This window comes from Cynocephalus volans, chromosome 15, assembly GCF_027409185.1.
Source record: "Cynocephalus volans isolate mCynVol1 chromosome 15, mCynVol1.pri, whole genome shotgun sequence".
In the NCBI taxonomy this organism is placed as follows: Eukaryota; Metazoa; Chordata; class Mammalia; order Dermoptera; family Cynocephalidae; genus Cynocephalus; species Cynocephalus volans.
The window spans coordinates 34,837,493-34,855,482 of NC_084474.1; the positions used below are offsets into that span (position 1 = coordinate 34,837,493).

At 36.5% G+C, this 17,990-nt stretch overlaps 1 protein-coding gene across 1 annotated transcript in view; it reads left to right on the forward strand.

Annotated features, from left to right (window-relative positions):
• The window catches only part of ZC2HC1A (zinc finger C2HC-type containing 1A), a 47,531-nt gene that overhangs the window by 11,575 nt on the left and 17,966 nt on the right, over positions 1 to 17,990 (forward strand). The window contains exons 3-5 of the mRNA XM_063079957.1: positions 2,285 to 2,401; positions 9,296 to 9,437; positions 11,540 to 11,688. Coding sequence (XP_062936027.1) covers positions 2,285 to 2,401; positions 9,296 to 9,437; positions 11,540 to 11,688 — 408 coding nt within the window. The remainder of the gene's footprint in view (positions 1 to 2,284; positions 2,402 to 9,295; positions 9,438 to 11,539; positions 11,689 to 17,990) is intronic.

The following is a 17,990-nucleotide window of genomic DNA, read 5'->3' on the forward strand; positions in this document are numbered from 1 at the left end:
TGTCTTTAATGCTAAGTGAGGAATTAATGATCCAAAATGTCCTTCTGTCTTCAGATGCTTTTTAAATAATGATAGCTTTTTTGTAATCCTTTGAAAACATCTTGCCTACACATTTAGTAATTTTTTCTTCCTTATCAATTCATTATTTTTCAAAGTATATTCAAAGCATTCAGCCAAGTTTTCACAGGCAAAAAAAATGCCTTTTTTGCTCCAATTTATTTATGTAATACTTAAGTGATGTTATCACTGTAACAACTACAACTTGTATAATCAGTTTTAGAAACAAGCACCACATGCCCTTGACATGTAAAACACAATTTATGGGAACAGGCATGCATCGGTCTACCAGAAAGTCACTTGCTGGCCTCATTTTTTTGTTGTTATACTTACGAGTTTTTATTTCAATTGCTATAGTAACATTGCTTGTTTGTTGAAATGAAAACTGAAAACAAGCATATTAAACAGTTGTTTACTAATTGTGTACTGAAAGCTCAGAGGTTCCATGGCACCAAATAAACTGAGGTTTTCTTTTTTCCTAGATAAAGTTTTAGGAGTTCCAGCTTCTTCAACGTTTATCAAAAGAAAAAAGAAAAACAGTGCAGTTAGTGCTCTCCTGTCATCAGTCAGCATGCTTTATATAGTGGAGGAAGAATATCCAATTGGTTAATTAGAAGGACATTATAATGTCCTTAAAATGAATAAATGAGTTGGCAACTATAAGAAAACAAAACAAAACCCTGTGAGTGGAACATTAGCTCAAGAAAAATCCTAGGTGAAGAAAGAAAGTTTGAGTTCCAGAAGGGAGGAAAGGGATAATTGTGGGAAAAAGACACAAGTCTGACCACTTTGCTTTCCTATTTTGTGTTAATGTTATATTAACACACTATTAACTTTAGTAATCCAAACTACTACTTTTATTTTAACTTTTGTAATCCTATCACTAGTGCATTCTTCTCTATTTATATATATTTTTCCTAATATCTACGTTCATGTATTTAGTGAAGACTTTTCTTTTTTACTCAAGTAGCTTTGACTTGGTTACATTATTTTCCTTATTCTTAGCAATGCAAAAACTAGGAGAAGAATATTAAATAACCCTTAATAAAGTTTTGGAAGAATATTTCTTTGTAATTTCTTGTGAGAAAACTTATAACATGTATCATATGTATGTTTTAAAACCTAATTTTATTTAAGGCAAGGTATTTCTTATTTATTTACTATTGTATTAGTCATTTCTCATTCATTGCTTATAACAAAGTACCTGGAACTGGGTAATTTATAAGAAAACAAAACTTATTCTTTATAGTTTTGGAGGCTGGGAAGTCTGAAGTCCAGGGAACACATCTGGTGAAAGTCTTGGTAGTGGCAACAGTTACCCAGGGTCTCACATGGCAGAAAATGGTGGAGCAGAGCAAGAGAGAACTTCTCATGTGCTCTTCTTTTAAAGCTCTCAGAACCACACCCTTGACCACCATTATTAATCCATTCACTACAGCACAGTCCTACAATCTAATCACCTCTCGAAGGCCCTACTTTTCAATTACTATAATAGGACTCCCTACCCTCTTTACACTGTAGAAGTGGGGACTAATTTTGTGGGGGACATTCAACCCCAGGCAGTTATTATTTATTTTGTTTTGTCAAAAGACTACAACAATTTAGTTTAAAGATCTTAATTGGTTTTATTCGTGATTCTAGAATCTGGCAGCACTTCATTCCATAGAATGGAATAAATGTTCCAGTGAGCTAAGCAGAGGTAGTTAGTTTTATAGCCAGAAAAGAGCTGAAGAAAGCAGAAATGAAGAACAAAAAGTGGATTGGTCATTTTCAAGTTAGTTTCTTGTAAGGCGGTAGTTTCTTGTAAGGTGGGAACAGGGAAAAAGAACAATAAAAAAAATAACTGATTGTTAACATCAGGATACTTTTTGTTGTGAGGATTAAAGGTAGAGGGAACTTTATTATCATGTCTATTAAAACTGGCTTGTTTGGGAAATTTGGCTATCTCTCTTTCCTGATTTCTGGGAAGGCCAGATAACAACTTAGTTTCAGTTTGGTGACTTGGGTCTTTACTATGAATGACTTCAGTTTGGTTTTTAGTCTGGTTTTTGGGGGGCCTACTACAGGAGCTTAGTCCAAAACAATGGCTTCCTATAATTTTTGTGTAATGATCTTCAGATTTTTAAATTGATCTAGGTTTTTAAATTGGTCTCAATTTGAATAAAGTTTTATAGTTTTCCCTTCTGTAGAATAGAAAATGATATGTTACATTTCTTCATCTTAACAGAAAAAGCATGGACCTATTTGCCAGAAAACTGCTACTAAAAAACGGAAGACTTTTGATTCAAGCAGACAGAGAGCCGAAGGAACTGATATTCCAACAGTAAAACCTCTTAAGCCGAGGGTAACTACATAATCCTTAAACAGTATGAACCTTGCTGTTATGTATATTAAAAGTAATTATAATTATTTGTTACACTGAGATTAAAGAACAAAATTCTCCTTTATGTGTTCAATTTAGAAATTATCAGAAGCTTATAAAATAAATTTTATTTTGAATAAAATTTTAAACTACTGAAAAGGTGCCATCTCAAACTCTGTGAATTACATTGAGGTTTTTGTAGCATTGAAGAGCTAATTGCTTAGCTATAGGCTGGAAATAATTAAGACAAAAAAATCGTCATATGTTCTTTTTAAGTCATTGTTAATCACTTGAGATACAACTTAAGTTTTGAATTATTACTATCTCTTACCAGTAGTGTAATCCCTCTAGAGAGAAAGTAAAGCTATTATTTACAAACATCTTAGCATAATAAATACTGATTATTTTGATTGATTGATTGCCAGTATTTGTAATCTGTATTAAGCTTTCTGGGGAAAAGGTTTATCATTTGTTCAGTTGTCCATGTATAGCTATTGTCAGCTTATTTTCTTTCTTGGAACCAAAGCAACAAACCTGAGATAGTCTGTCCCGAATACCTGTCATATATTGCTAAGAATAAATCATTTAAGTACTTTGTTCAACATAGTTTTAAAGAGTCATTTCAGTAAAAAGGTGGACACTAATTACCTAATTGAATAGGCTTTTGAAATAAAACCCTGATTTCAATGCTAATAACTTTTTCCAGTGGTAAAGGAAGAGCATTTTCCTATGGGGGATTAATCTTGCTAATAAAATCACTTGATAATAGAAAAATCAGATGTTTATCTTGGCTTTTCAGTCTGTGAATATTTAAGGGAAGAATGGTAAAGTTTGAATGAGTTGCATAAACCAGTATTTGAAGTTTTTCTTAGTAATCTGCCAGATACACGATTGTATTAGTTTTGATTAGCTTAGTTAGATAAACTAACCAAATCTTTGGAGGCAGTATAATATAGTGGGTATGAAAGCTGGCTCAAGAGTCAGAATGCTGAGATTTAACCCTGGCTCCACTACATACTTTATTTTGGGCAAGTTACTTAATCTCTTTCTTCTGTTTACCTATAAAATGGTGAAAGTAGAAGTATTGATCTTGTAGGGTTATTATGGGGATTTCCTAAGATTATCTCAATAAGTGTTATTTATCCTATTTCTTCTTTAAGGGGTGGGAGGTTGTATACTTAAAAATTAATCTTTAGAAAAAAGCAAAGTAAAAGCCATTGTTTTACATTAAGTAGTTTATTGCCCTGCTATCATATGTGTGGTTCATAGAGCAATAATATCAGAACAATTTGGGAACATTTAGAAATGCAGAATCTCATGTCCCACCCAGACATACTGAATTAGAACTTGCATTTTAACAAAATCCTTTGGTGAGTCGTGTTCACATTAAAGTATCAGAACCAATATCTTAGAAGATTTGGATATGGTAGGGTAATTCTCAATATATTTGCTTGTATCAAGGAAATTCTGCAAAAAATCACAAGCAGAGTGGGGGCAAAGCAACTACAAACTCCATTTCTGGAAAAAGTAAAGGCAGGCATAATCCACAGACTACCTTTACCATGTAAAGGCAGCCCAAAGCAATTGAGAGCTAGGAGAAGTTACCCATAAGAGGAAGTTGGTGATGGGTTTGTGGCCCAGATTCTGGGAATCTGCCACTTTAAAAATGAGGCGTTTCCTCACCTTAAAAGTGATTTCTTAAAGGTGAGAGGTCTTACCAGAGAGTGTATATCTCTTGTTTACTATAGCCAAGGCAGGAACCGGGATTAGCTATAGGAATGTGGGTAGCCAGGAATTGGGAAGAGCAGGCTGAAATTGGACAAAAGCCAGTAGGGAGAAAATGGGGAGAGGAAGAATAGAGAGTTGAGGAGGTCTAGTAGCAGAGGCTCTCAGAAACCACTAGTGAAAATGCCCTTCTTGGACCTGAGGGGCCTAACGTAAAAGGCTGTGTCCTTTTTTTGAAGTGTTTTTTTATAGCATCTGAGGGAAGCAGGACAGGTAGTAATAGCCCTCCTGGACCCGTATTGTTTTAGAGAACCAGAAGAAGCAGGTGTATGTAATAACACAGAGAGGCTTTATTTGCAGGAAGTAGTCTGTATCTGGTTTGACAGAGAGAAGAGACACTGTTTTTTGTAGCCTGGAAGGCTCCTCTGGGTCTCTTCTCCCCAAAACCTCTTACAAATAGCTGTACCAGAAAAACCTAACTCATTCAGTAATGAGTAATAAAAACTTGTTAACTCAGCCTTGGTACAAAGATACTATGAGAAAAAAGGTAGAAAAGAGCAGCAACACTTACCAGTAGATAAGTAATACTCACTATGGAGCAGATGAATGTTGTGATCAGGTGTTTTTGCTGTAAAATAAACTGTAAAGAGTCAGTCATCTCAAACATCTAAATTTGCTGATATTTAAGACTTTTGCATCTATATCTGTGAGAGAAGTGGGTCTGTAATTTTTTTTTAATCAAAATTTTGCTGCTTTCACAAAATTGATAGGAAAGCTATTCCCTTGTTTTTTATTTTCTGAAAGAGTTTAAGATTGAAGCTATTTCTTTCTTAAATGCCTGCCAGAATTCAAAAATAAAGGCAGGTGAGCCAGGAGTTTGTTTGTGGGAAGGAATAAATTTATTTTTAAAAATAAATACGACTACTGTGATTTTCCGTTTTTTTCTGGTATCTGCTTTGTTGTGTTTTTCAAGGAAATTGCACGTTTCATCTTAATTATCAAATTTATTGGCATAAAGTTTCTTTATAATATCTTATTCTCTTATGTTTGTAATAATTCTGTCATATATTATTTTCCATTCCTTGGTAATTTGTGTTCTCTTTTTCCTTGAGTTGTCTTGCCTTGTTAGTGTTTTTATTTTTATTTATTTATTTATTTATTTATTTATTTATTTAATTGAATCAAAATCGAAATCGATTATACATATTTTTGGGGTTGAACATTGAGATACATTGATTAAATCAATATTACTAGCATATATATTGTTACAAATTGTAATTATTCTTTATGCCCCTTGTCCAACCTTTCCCCTTCCCCCATTGCCTCCCTCTCCCCCCTCTAATTGCCCTAGATTTCTTCTCTACTTCTGAAAGAATAATGGTTACTCTGTTAACTTCTTGCCGAGATGATCTGTCCAATGCTGAGAGATGTGATCAGGTCCCCCAATATTATCATAGAGCAGATGCTTCTTCTGTCACTCTGAAATGGGTTTTGTGGAAAGAGACATCCTCTTCTTTTCTTTGTCTCTGCTGGTGACTCTTCTTGTGTGAATGCACTCTAGTGGTTGGCAGACCATCTGCATGGTGGCTGTGGCGTCTAGCCACTTTTGCAGCAGCCATGGTTATTGTGGTGGCTGTGGTGGGCCACCCATGTGGAGGTGCTGTTTTTAGCATGCTCCTTGGCACTGGCAATATGCCTGGTTGGGGGGGGTGTTTGGTCCCCTTCTCCATGCCTCTGGTCCCTGGGCAGGCCCCAAGGCGCTGGCGCCATGTGCCTGGTTGTGGGAGAGGGGTCCAGTCCCCTTCTCCATGTCCCGGGTCCCTGGGCGGGCCCTGAGGTACTGGCATAGTGTGCCTGGTTGTGGGAGGAGGGTCCAGTCCCCTTCTCCATGCCTCGGGTACCCAGGTGGGCCCCGAGGTGCTGGCACGGTGTCCCTGGTTGTGGAAGAGAGGTCCAGTCCCCTCCTCCTTGCCTCGGGTCCTGGGTAGGCCCCAAGGTATTGGTGTGATGTGCCTTGTTGTGGGAGGAGGGTCTGGTTCCTGGCTCCATGCCTTGGGTCCCTGGGTGGGACCCAAGGCACTGGCTTGGTGTGCCTGGTTGTGGGAGGGTGGTCCGGTCCCCTTCTCCTTGTCCTGGGACCATGGGCAGGCTCCGAGATGCTGGCTTGGTGTGCTTGGTTGTGGGAGAGAGGTCCAGTCCCCTTCTTCATGCCTTGGTTCCCCGGGCAGGCCCTGAAGCACTTGCGCAGTGTGCCTGGTTGTGGGAGAGAGGACCATTCTCCTTCTTGCCCCGGGTAACTGGGTGGGCTCTGAGTTGCTGGCATGTTGTGCCTGGTTATGGGAGAGAGGTCAAGTCCCTGACTCCATACCCCGGGTCCCTGGGTGGACCCCAAGATGCTGGCTCAGTGTGCCTGGTTGTGGGAGAGAGGTCTGGTCCCCTTATCCTTGCTTTGGGTCCCTGGGCAGGCCCTAAGGTGCTGGCGTGGTGTGCCTGGTTGTGGGAGGGGGATCCAGTCCCCTTCTCCATGCTTCAGGTCCCCAGGCTGTCCCTGAGGCACTGGTATAGTTTGCCTGGAAGTGGGAGTGGGGTCTGGTCCCCAGATCCAAGGCTTCAGTTCCCAGGCAGGCTCCAAGGTGCTGTTGGTGTGCCTGGGCCAGAACTAATTTTTTGTCCTTTGCTTCTAACACGGGGGAACTTCCTGTGCGAACAAGTACTTGAGCTGTGTGGTTGTTTAAATTGCTACTTTGCTGCTGTTTCCCTAGGGAATGCTCAGGGTTTAATGGTTGACCTTATAGGTACTTCCAGCACTCCAGAGACCCGGTGGATCTGTGTTCTGTAAAATCTCTGATCTGGGCCTGAGTTTCTCCATCAAACTGCACCCCATGCAATTCTGCATTACTGACCAGTTTCGTCTGAGTGGTCCTGTGCTGATTGGGGGCAGATCAGCTGTCTTTGCTGTGTCCCAGTGTTCTCCTGGTGGGCCTGTCTCCCCCACCACCTGTGCTCCAAACACTTCCCATGGGACAGGCCCTGTGCTGGTCCCTTGTGATGACTCACCGGCCTCTGAGTGGCTCCTTTTTTTCAGTTGTTCTGGCTCCTCGCTCCTGCCTGAGTCCACGTGAACCCTATTAGCGGTCTTGCTGTCCTGGGGGCCGCCAAGGCCCTCTTCCCCCCTGCTGCCTCCAAGTAACTCCATCTGAAGGGTACAGCTGTGGCTTCTGCCGGCTCCTGCTCCATGCGCTCATCAGCTGGAGCCTTAAAGCAGCTGCAGCCAGAAATGCTCAGAGCAGCTTTTTCTTTCTCTCTTCGTAGTTTCTCCCGCCTTCATGAACTCCGTAGATCTCTCCTCCTCTTCCCCTGAGCTCCAGTGGCCCCGGCTTGGCTGATGTTACATTTTTAAAGTTGTAAATTTGGCTGGTTTGTGGGAGAGAGTGACGCTGCAGACCGTCTATTCATCTTGATAGGATCTCCATATCCCTTGTTAGTGTTTTTAAAGAATCATCTTTTGATTTTGCTGATTTGGCACATATTCTTGATTTTAAATATAAAGGCATAATAGGAATAGTTGGATATTTTAATCATGTAACAAAATAAAAATCTGTAGTACATTAGCCAGTATTATGTTTTTTGGAAGACATTAGAGGTAGTTCCATTAAAGTCAGGAACAAGATTAACCTCCAGCCTGTACAGCAAGTGCCAGCTGATATGGATAGATAAGAAAAAGAAATTGGATGCATAGAGACTGGAAAAGAGTAGGTAAAACTATCGGTATTTGGAGATACGATGTACCTGGAAAACACAAGTTAATCAACTGAAAATTATTACAGTAAGAGAAAGGTGAAGTAGTGGAATAATGTTACTGTACAGAAATTACTGTTTCATATATTCAACAAACAGACCCTTAAAACATAAAAATGAAAAAAAGACCCTATATAAAAAAACACAAAATATAAAATATTTAGGAATAAATCTGATAATAAAGATACAAGATTTCCATAAAGAATATTCCATTAAATGTAATGTTTAATTTTTTCAGTTAAAATATATATATTTTAAATTAGAAAGTCTGATTCTGAAGTTCACATGGAAAAATATACATACTGGAATAGCCAGGAAAAGATTGAAAAAGAAGGAGATTAAAATAGGATTACCCTATCAGATATTAAAATATAAAGTCTCAATATTTAAAACACTAGTACTGATGCAAGGGTAGTCAGAATAATGAAATATAAAGTTCAGAAATAGGCCCAAATCCAGAAGGGAATTTAGTATATGGTAAAGATTTTATCTCAGTTTCTGTAGGGGGAAAAGTCAATAAAAGATGATGGGACATCTGCATAGCCAAGTTCAAAAACAAAAAATAAATTTAAATTCATATGCCATATCATAGCCAGGATAAATTCTAAATGAATAAAAGATTTACAGTTTAAAAAATGAAACCATGAAAGTTCTAGATGGAAACATTGGGAGAATTTCATTTTTACCTTGGTGTGAGGTTGGACCTAGCTAACTGTGACTGAAAATCCAGAGACTGTAAAAGAAAAGATCAGTAAAATAAACTACATTTAAAAAACAATTCTACTTATCAAAAGACACACAGGCAAAGTCAAAAGATACACAAATCATAGGAGGGAAGGGATAGTCTCCTATAATGAATTACTAGAAATTGTTACAAAATTGGCCAGTAACTCAACAAATGAGTTGACCAGGAAACAGTTTACAGAAAAGAAAATATAAATGGTTTTTAACAATTTGAAAAGATGCTCAATCTCACTTATTATAAGATAAAATACAATTAGGTCCTCAGAGAGAGGACTGTTTTTCACCTCTTATGAGTTAAAAATCTGAAAGTTTGATAACATACTCTTTGAGGGTCTATGGGAAAACAGGCAAGTATACTCTTGGCAGGAGCATTAATGAATGTAACACCTACAAGAAGGCAATTTAGTACTGTATGTCACAACTGGAATTGCATTAAAAAAATTGCATGCAATGCAATTGCATAGCTTCTTTTTAAAATTATAAATTTGGGAAGGAGATTATTTAAGGACTCCTGAAAAGAGAACATTTAAAATGATATGACATTACCTCATCTTATTTCAATTTACTAAAAAAAATTTTGATACTGCTTTTTTTTCTATTTGTTTATAGCCAGAACCACCAAAGAAACAATCTAATTGGAGAAGAAAACATGAAGAATTCATTGCCACCATAAGAGCAGCTAAAGGCCTTGATCAGGCACTTAAAGAGGGTGGCAAACTTCCTCCTCCTCCTCCGCCTTCTTATGATCCTGGTATATAGAATATCGTTGACCAGAATGTTCATGTGGAGAGAAAAATGATAGAATTTTTATGAATTTCAACTTACTAAGCTTAATTTATAGTAATGGAGCCTGATGATGCATAATCTTTAAATGCTTTGGAATAAAATAATGGTGATAATTCAGGCATCTAGACTTATAAAGGTGCATCAGTGGAGAACATAGATGTGTATTATCTTTCTATTTCAATCCTTTTATTTAAACATAAGGCAGTATAATATTTTTTAAATGTTAGTAAATGTTAATATTCCAGGAAATATTTAACCGTGCTCACTGTGTATTGTAGTCATTCAGTAGGATTTATATACTTATGTTGCCTGGTTCTTTGGCATCTTCTCATCAGGGAAGGAAAAAAAATCATAATATTATTTCTAAAATATACAATTCATGTGGGCAAAGTATACTATAGACTGATACACCTAAATTGTGGCTTAAATTTCTGTGTATTATATTTTCTTCATTGGGCAAGTAAATGTTGCTTGGTTCATTGTTACCAAAAGCAAGCAAGACTGGCAGCCCTGTATGAGATACTGAGATACTGAAAGACTTAGAATATAAAATAGCACAGTTGACACTTAAACATTGGTTATTAGAACAGCTTAAAGAGGTTGTTATTTTAATATAACAAGTTAGTCACTTCAAAATTATGTTAGTAGTCTAGATTGGGGTTTATTTCCTAGCAAAGAGAATGTTCTTTAGCAAATCTCGATATGATCATTTTTAACACTTTATTGTAGAGGAGAGTCTGATAAACTATTTCTCTAAAGGGCCAGGTATGAAATATCTTGATCTTTGTAGGCCATAAGGTCTCTGTAGCAGCTACTCAACTCTGTCTCTGCTGCAAAAAATAAGCCATAGACAATATGTAAGTGATTGCATTCCCATAAAACTTTATCAAAATGGACAACACTCAGGCTGGATTTGGCTCATAGGCTGTAGTTTGCCAACCCCTGTTCTCAACTATTAGTAATTAACTTTAATTCTGTGAATGTTTCAGGGATGCTTCTACTAGTCTTGGGTCTCTTCTAATACTACCTTATTTTCCCCATGAACTTGAGTTTTTTCTCTGCTTTGGAGATATTTAGATATTGCATCTTACTCTGTATAGCTACATTTGTCATGTGTACATAAGTTAGAGAGAATGCCAGTTCTTCAGGATAATTTGGGCTTAGGCATTTTTTAATCTTTTGCGCCTGACAAAAACAACTTCTTTGTTATTAGAGGTTTAAGATGTACTCCATTCGTAAGCAGGAGAAATTTCTGAGTTTCGGATGAATGTAAATTCTGCAAACTCCCTATCAAAAAGTAAAATTGTTGAAATAGGTTAAGATTTCTTTTTTTTTTTTTTTTTTGACACTGCTGAAGTTTTATGTCTATTTCAGTGTCTCATTTGGTTGAGATCTTTTACAATGCTACAAGATTTGGTTCTGGGATAATTTCAAGATTTAATTAAAAAAATATTTACAGTATACTTCGCATTTGGGGAGAATATTTTATCTTGGGAACATTTGCTGTTTCTTAAATTTGAATTAATTGTGTTAGTGAGGTATATTTTTATCACTTCCATCTGTTGGGACCTCAAAGAGAAAATAACATTGTTTAAAGTTTATTAAACTATTTCTTGACAGTTTTCCTCTAACTTAAATAAAAGATTTTAATAGATGAGTCCATATTTTAAAATGTATTTTAGTGTTATATGTTATTACTGCTCAACTAGTCTGCCATATAAAAATATATATCCATTATGCAAACATGGCATAATAGAGGCAAAAAAGAAATAACATTTTCCCTCTACTATTCATTCTTTTTTACTGAGGATTTATCTTTTTTTTCCTCCTCAAATTTGATTTAAAGATAGGAGAGAATTGGAATTTACCATGTGCTAGCAAACATTTTTCTTAAAAGTCTTTGTATTAAGTTTAGACAAGTCAGGCTGAGTGATTATAAGGAAATGGGAGTGTTTGCCTATAAGATGTTATTATACATCTTGAGTTACTGTTCATAAAAACTTAAGATTCTTTATGTCTATTTCAAATATTATGTTATTAATCTGTTTCTGTTTTTATCTGTTTTAGATTATATCCAATGTCCATATTGCCAGAGGAGATTCAATGAAAATGCAGCTGATAGACACATAAATTTCTGTAAAGAGCAGGCAGCACGTATTAGTAATAAAGGCAAATTTTCCACTGATACCAAAGGAAAACCAGCTTCTCGGACGCAGGTGAAATGTTCAATTTTAATCATTTCTACAAATAAATGAGAAAATGGTTCTTTTAAATTTGTAGTTTTGTGTTTATGCTTTATAGGACATTGAACTACAGTTTTCTCACCTGAAAAAAAAAAAAAAAAATATATATATATATATATTTATCTTCCCAGGGATTAGTAAGAACTTTGGATGTCTATTTGAGAAAAAATTTAAAATTATTAAAATTCAAAAAGGACTTGAGTTAGTAGGGACTTGAAGATATACTGACTTAATAAGGAAAATTTAATCCATTTACATTCAAGGTAATTGTTGATAGGTAAGGACTTACTACTGCCATTTTGTTAATTGTCTAGTTGTTATTGTAGGTACTTTCCTTTTTCCTCTCTTGCTCTCTTCCTCTCTTCCTTTGTAGTTTGATGGATTTTTTTTTAATGCTTTCTGTTTTTGTTTTGTTCATGTACTATAGATTTTTGCTTTGTGGTTACCGTGAGGCCTGCTGCTGTAGAGGGGTGCCCCCCAACCTCACTGAGGCTTAATTCCCACTGTAACTGTTGAGGGTGAGAAATTCTATTATGGTAATTGAAAGGCGGAACCTTGAAGAGGTGATTAGATTGTAGGACCGTGCTTTAGTGAATGGCTTAATAATGGTGGTCAGAGACATGGTTCAGAGGGCTTTAAAAGGAGAGCCCATCAGGAGTTGTCTCTCTATTCCTCCATTTTCTGCCATGTGAGACCCCTGGGTCACAGTTGCTACTACCAAGACCCTCATCAGATGTGTTCCCTGAACTTTGAATTTCCTAGCCTCTGAAACTATATGCAGTAAATTTCATTTTCTTTAAAATTAACCAGTTCCTGGTATTTTGTTATAAGCAACAGAAACAGACTAATACACCTGCATAGAACATCTTAAACATATATCAGTCTATTTCAAGCTAATAACAACCTGACTTTGATCACATATAACAACTCTACACTTTTATTCCCCCTCCCATTTTATGTTTTTGGTGTCAGAATTTACATTATTTTGTAATATGTATCCTTTGACAATTTTAGTAATAGTTATTAATAGTTTTGCCTTTTTAACCCTCAAATTAAGCATAAAATTGCTTTACACCACTCTTACAGTCCTAGAGAATTCTGAATATGTCTCTATTACTTATACCATTGAATTTTATGCATTTGTAACTTTTATGTTAATTAGTTGCCTTTTGTTTCAGCTTAAAGAACTCCCTTTAGCAGTTCCTGTAAGGCAAGTCTAGTGGTGATGAACTCCCTTAGCTTTTATTTGTTTCAGAAAATTTTTATTTCTCTCATTTTGGAAAGACAGCTTTTCTGGATCATGAATTTTTGGTTGGCAGGTTTTTTTCTCTAGCACTTTGAATATATCATCCCACTCTCTCCTGGACTGCAAGATTTCTGCTGAGAAATCTGCTGATAGTCACATTAGGACCCTTTTGTGTGTGATGTGTTTATATCTTGTTGCTCTCAGAATTTTTTCTTTGTCTTTAATTTTTGATAGTTTGGTTATTGTGTATTTTGGCGAATTCTTCTTTGGGTTGAATTTGATTATAGTCCTCTGTGCTTCCTGTACCTGGATGTTGGGATCCTTCCCACGATTGGGGAAATATTCAGCCATTATTTACTTAAATATACTTTCTGGCCCTTTTTCTCTTTCTTCTCCATGTTGAATTCCTATTATTCATAGGTTAGATCTCTTTTTGGTATTCCATAATTCTCATAGGTGACTTTATTTTTATCCTTTTTTTCTTTTTGCTTCTCTGATTAGATAATTTCAAATGTTCTGTCTTTGAGCTCACTGATTCTTCAGTTTGAGCTTGCTATTGATGCTTTCTGTTGCATTTTTCAGTTCAGTAATTGTATTCTTCATTTCTAGGATTTCTGTTTTTTGTTGTTTCTATTTCTTTGTCAGACTTCTTGTTTTATTCATTTATTGCCTTCCAAATTTAATTTAATCTTTTATTCATATGTTCTTCTAGTTCGGTGACATTTCCTTATGAGGATTATTCTGAATTCTTCGTTTGCCATTTCACAGATCTTTCTCTAGGACCCACTGTTGAAGCTTTGTTAGTTTCTTTTGAAGTTGTCATGATTTCCTGAGTCTTTGTAATCCTTTGTCATTGTGTTGGTATCGGTGCATTTGAGGAGACAGACACTTTTACCAACTTTTACAGGTGTTTTGTTGGCAGGGATAGACCTTCGCTATTTAGCCAGTATAGGCCAGATGGTAATGACTGTAGGCAGGCAAAGCTTGCTTTTGGGTTCTCTGGATGGCTGAGCTGCTGCCTTTGCTCTGAGTTAGGGTGGGGCAGTTGGCTAGGCTGTGCAATCAGGCCGAGCTGCTGGGTGAGCACTGCAGTTGCCTCAGATTTGGCCTGGCCACAGGTTGTATTGCCTGGCTAGGTGATACTGCTGTTTGAGTTCAGCAGTTGGACAGGGACGCAAGAGGGGCCCGAAGGTTAGGTGGAGTCACTGATGGGGATAGATGGGACCAGTTGCTTTGCTTAGTAGAACTGCATGGTTGAGGTTTTCCTCCTTGCCTATGCAGGGGCTTGGTGTAGGTTTTGAGTTTGTACAGGGCGCTGTTAAACTCGCAGGTGTGGCACAACTAGCTCTGGCTCTTTGCTGTAATTTACTGCAATCGTTGTCTCTCTTTCTAGGCAGGGTCTTGGGGTGGGCTTTGAGGTCACACTGAACCCTGTTAAACTCCCAGGTGTGGTGCCAACTAGCCGTTGCTCTTTGCTCTAATTCACTGTGGTGGTAATTTTCCTCTCCAGGTGCGTCCCGGGGTACAGTCTGAGGCTGGTTCTAGAGGCTAGCAATCTAGAGATTCAAGCCAAGTAGAATTTCTCTCCACTTCTGGGGAGTAACCAGCTCGGCTTTGGGTGGGCTGTGCTATTATCTGGAACCTCTGATCGGGCACCACTGTTGGCAAGTACACAGAGCTGCCACCAAGATCTGCTTGCTAGTCTCTGTGGGCTCCGCCTCTTTTCTTTGTTTCTACCTGACCCCAGGTGGTTTAGCTATTCTTTTCCTCCTGTGTTCCATTTGAGGTGAGACTGGAATGGGCTTCCTTGGAGTCGTTTCAGAATGCTAGGGAAGCTACATGTCTGTCTCTGGTTCTCTTTTCCCTCTGTAGAAACCATGGTCCCTGGGGAATCCTCTCTGTGTAACACTGTGCTGACTTGGAGGAGGGGCAATGATCAGAGCAAGAGCATTTCTTCTACCTTTTCCATGCAGTTTTTATTTCATTGTTTGGATCATGCAGGTGACTTGGGCTTATTTACAATTTAGGGGATATTCAGCAAGGTGTTCTTGTCTGCTAGATGAACTTTCTGTGGGGAATAATGAAGCTAAAGACCTCCTATTCCTCCATCTTGATGATATCACTCTCACATCATAGTTATTGATTTAAAAGTCATCTGTTTTTTAAAGAAATTAGGAAAATAAATATGTAAACATACTTATACATTTGTACACACAATAGTTATGTGTACATACATATACTTTGTGTTTTGTATTTACTATTTCCATACCTGTTCATTCCTTCTTGTAAATCTAACTTGCCATCTTTTGTCATTTTGCTTTAGCCTGAAGTTTCTTGAGCCTTCTGATAGTGCAGATCTGCTGGCAATGAATTTTTTTTTTTTTTTGGTTATCTGAAAATGCCTGTATTTTTCCTTCATTTCTCTGTTGAGATTCCATATCTGTTCATTCACTGATACCATATTTTTCTTTAATTCTTGTGTGTATATTTCTTTACTTTTTGAAGACACTTAAAATAACTGTTCTGAAGTTCTTAACTACTAAATATAACACCTGTGACCACTTGGCGTTAGTTTCTTTTGACTCTCGTTTTGCTGAATATGGGTCATACTTTCTGCTTCTTTGCTAGTAACTTTTGGTTGAAAACTGGATGTGGTAGATAATATATGAGGGTACTTCAAAAGTTTGTGGAAAAATAGAATTGAAAGATAATATAATATGAATCTTTCCATGAACTTTTTGAAACCCCTCATATTATACAAACATGGATTCTATTTTGTTCTTTTGTAAAGTGTTATTTCTTTTGTGTATGGGGTGGTTCTTAGTAGGCAGTAAAGCTACAGTTGTGAGTTTTCCATGGTTTCTATTCTCTGAAAATCATTTTAAAAAATCTTTATTGCTATCTGTAGGATTATACAGTATAATACTCTTCCACCATTGAATTTGTATTTTAATTTCTTAAAGTTGGCTATTTTTCCAATTTCCTACTTTTTATAGTTTCCAATTTCCTGTAAATATTTTCAGTGTTGTCTTTTATTTATTTTTTGGTTTTTTGGTGGCTGGCCAGTACAGGATCTGAACCCTTGACCTTGGTGTTAGCAGCATCATGCTCTTAACCGACTGTGCTAACAGCCAGTTCATGTCTTTTATTTCTTTAAGTGTAATATGCATAATTGTCTTGTAATATGTGTCTGATACAGTTTATCTTTATGGCTCTGTTGCTGCTCTCTCATTCATGTTTCCTTATATTCTTATGTCCATGATTATTACTGATATTTGCTGCTTGTTACCCTTAAAATATTGTACATGATGATTTATTCATATGACATGCCTTCTTCCAGAGAAGGTCTATGCTTGTTCCTTCCAGGTATCTAAGAATACTCTCAGTCTGGAAACACTTGAAATTGAATTATTGTCTTTAGTTTGCTTGACCAGCCTAATAAGCAAATTTATACAGCAAATCCATATGATCATCAGGCTGTTATTACAGTCTCACTTGGTTTGGCCTGGCAATTCCTTTTCCTCTCATGTGACATTCAGTGCTTTCACGATGATTTTTTTATACTGTGCATATTTCTCTGCATTTTAGGTTTTAGTTTTAGGGTTTGTCTAGTCTATTCTACCATTTTATCAGAAATTGAAGTCCTCCATGTTTTAAAAAATTTTTTCAATTTCAATAAATAGTCTTTGTAAATGTGAATATTTTACTAAGTAAATTTGTTAGATTTTGATCAGTATAAAAACACACTAATAACTAACAAAGAATTATTTAACTAATAAAAAAATATGTATTGAATATAATTTTAAAAATAAAGTGATTTTTTTCTGATCACTAAAATGTCTTTATACAAAATTGTTGATTGATAGACTCGTCCTGAAGTTCTTTTTCATACTGGTAGAATTTCAGCTGGGTGTTGTAGGATAGATAGAGTACAGCTGAGAAAGGAAGGAGTCAGATTATCTAGGTCAGGGGAACAGCAAGACATTGAGGGGCAGGTGAATATATTTTAAACAAGAGGCATTTAGTAAGGAACTAAGCTGACTAGTTCTTCTTGAAAGAAATAGGAAATATTATAGGATATAGATAAGGTTGGGCTAGGTTCTGAAAATCTTAGAAAACCTGACAAAATTATTTTGAATTGAACAATGGGAGGCCTAATCTAGAGAGGGGAAAAACAAAGCACCTTTTGAAAGAAATATTCTCCTTTTTAAAAAGAGTATTTGTAAGCCATTAAGTTAATCATAATTTCTAGTATGTGCATAAAAACCTGTAGTCCCCACTGTGTACTGCTACCAGGGCCCTTTCTGCCTGTACCCTGCCTAAAGACTTGGTCTCTCTATGTAATAGACCATACCGGCACCCTTTTTTAATGCATTTTTGCTCTTTTTTTGTTGTTAACACAATATGAATAGGTCACCAGTCCTGTTTCCTAATCTAATTTTATTGATTCTGTTTTTAGTAGACATTCTGATAGTTCAACAAGTCTTTCTTTGTTAGGTCTTGTTTCCCCTACCAATGTTAATTTTAAAGTCTTTTCTAATGTATTCACGCGTTTTTTAGTAGGAGAGACTGGTACTAACCAGATGCCCTTTTAGACCAGAAACACCTCTTAGGTTTTTAAAGAAACAGTATCTTTATGTGGTTCATCTTTGTAAATCTCCTAATCATTTGTTCATTTGACAGACGTTTAGTAAAGGCTTTGGTTTCCTCTTTGTCAAGAGATTTTCATTTCTGATACAATAGTACAAAATGTGTGCATCACTTGCTTTTTGTGACCCTTTATCAAGATTTAATTTTTAAAAAGTTTACATATGAATTTGAAGGGTTATAATATTTGACTTCAAAATTGGTTTTTATCTAGCTGTTTTTTGTAGTAATGCAGCTTAAATTTTATACCGATTATTGCTTATAAAATATTATTTGAATTTTTAAAATTAGTCTTAAAACCAATTTTTCACATAAAGCCCTAAGCAAGCTAAATAATTCATTGGGCTAACTCCCAAACACACACGCAAGTATAGTTATCACG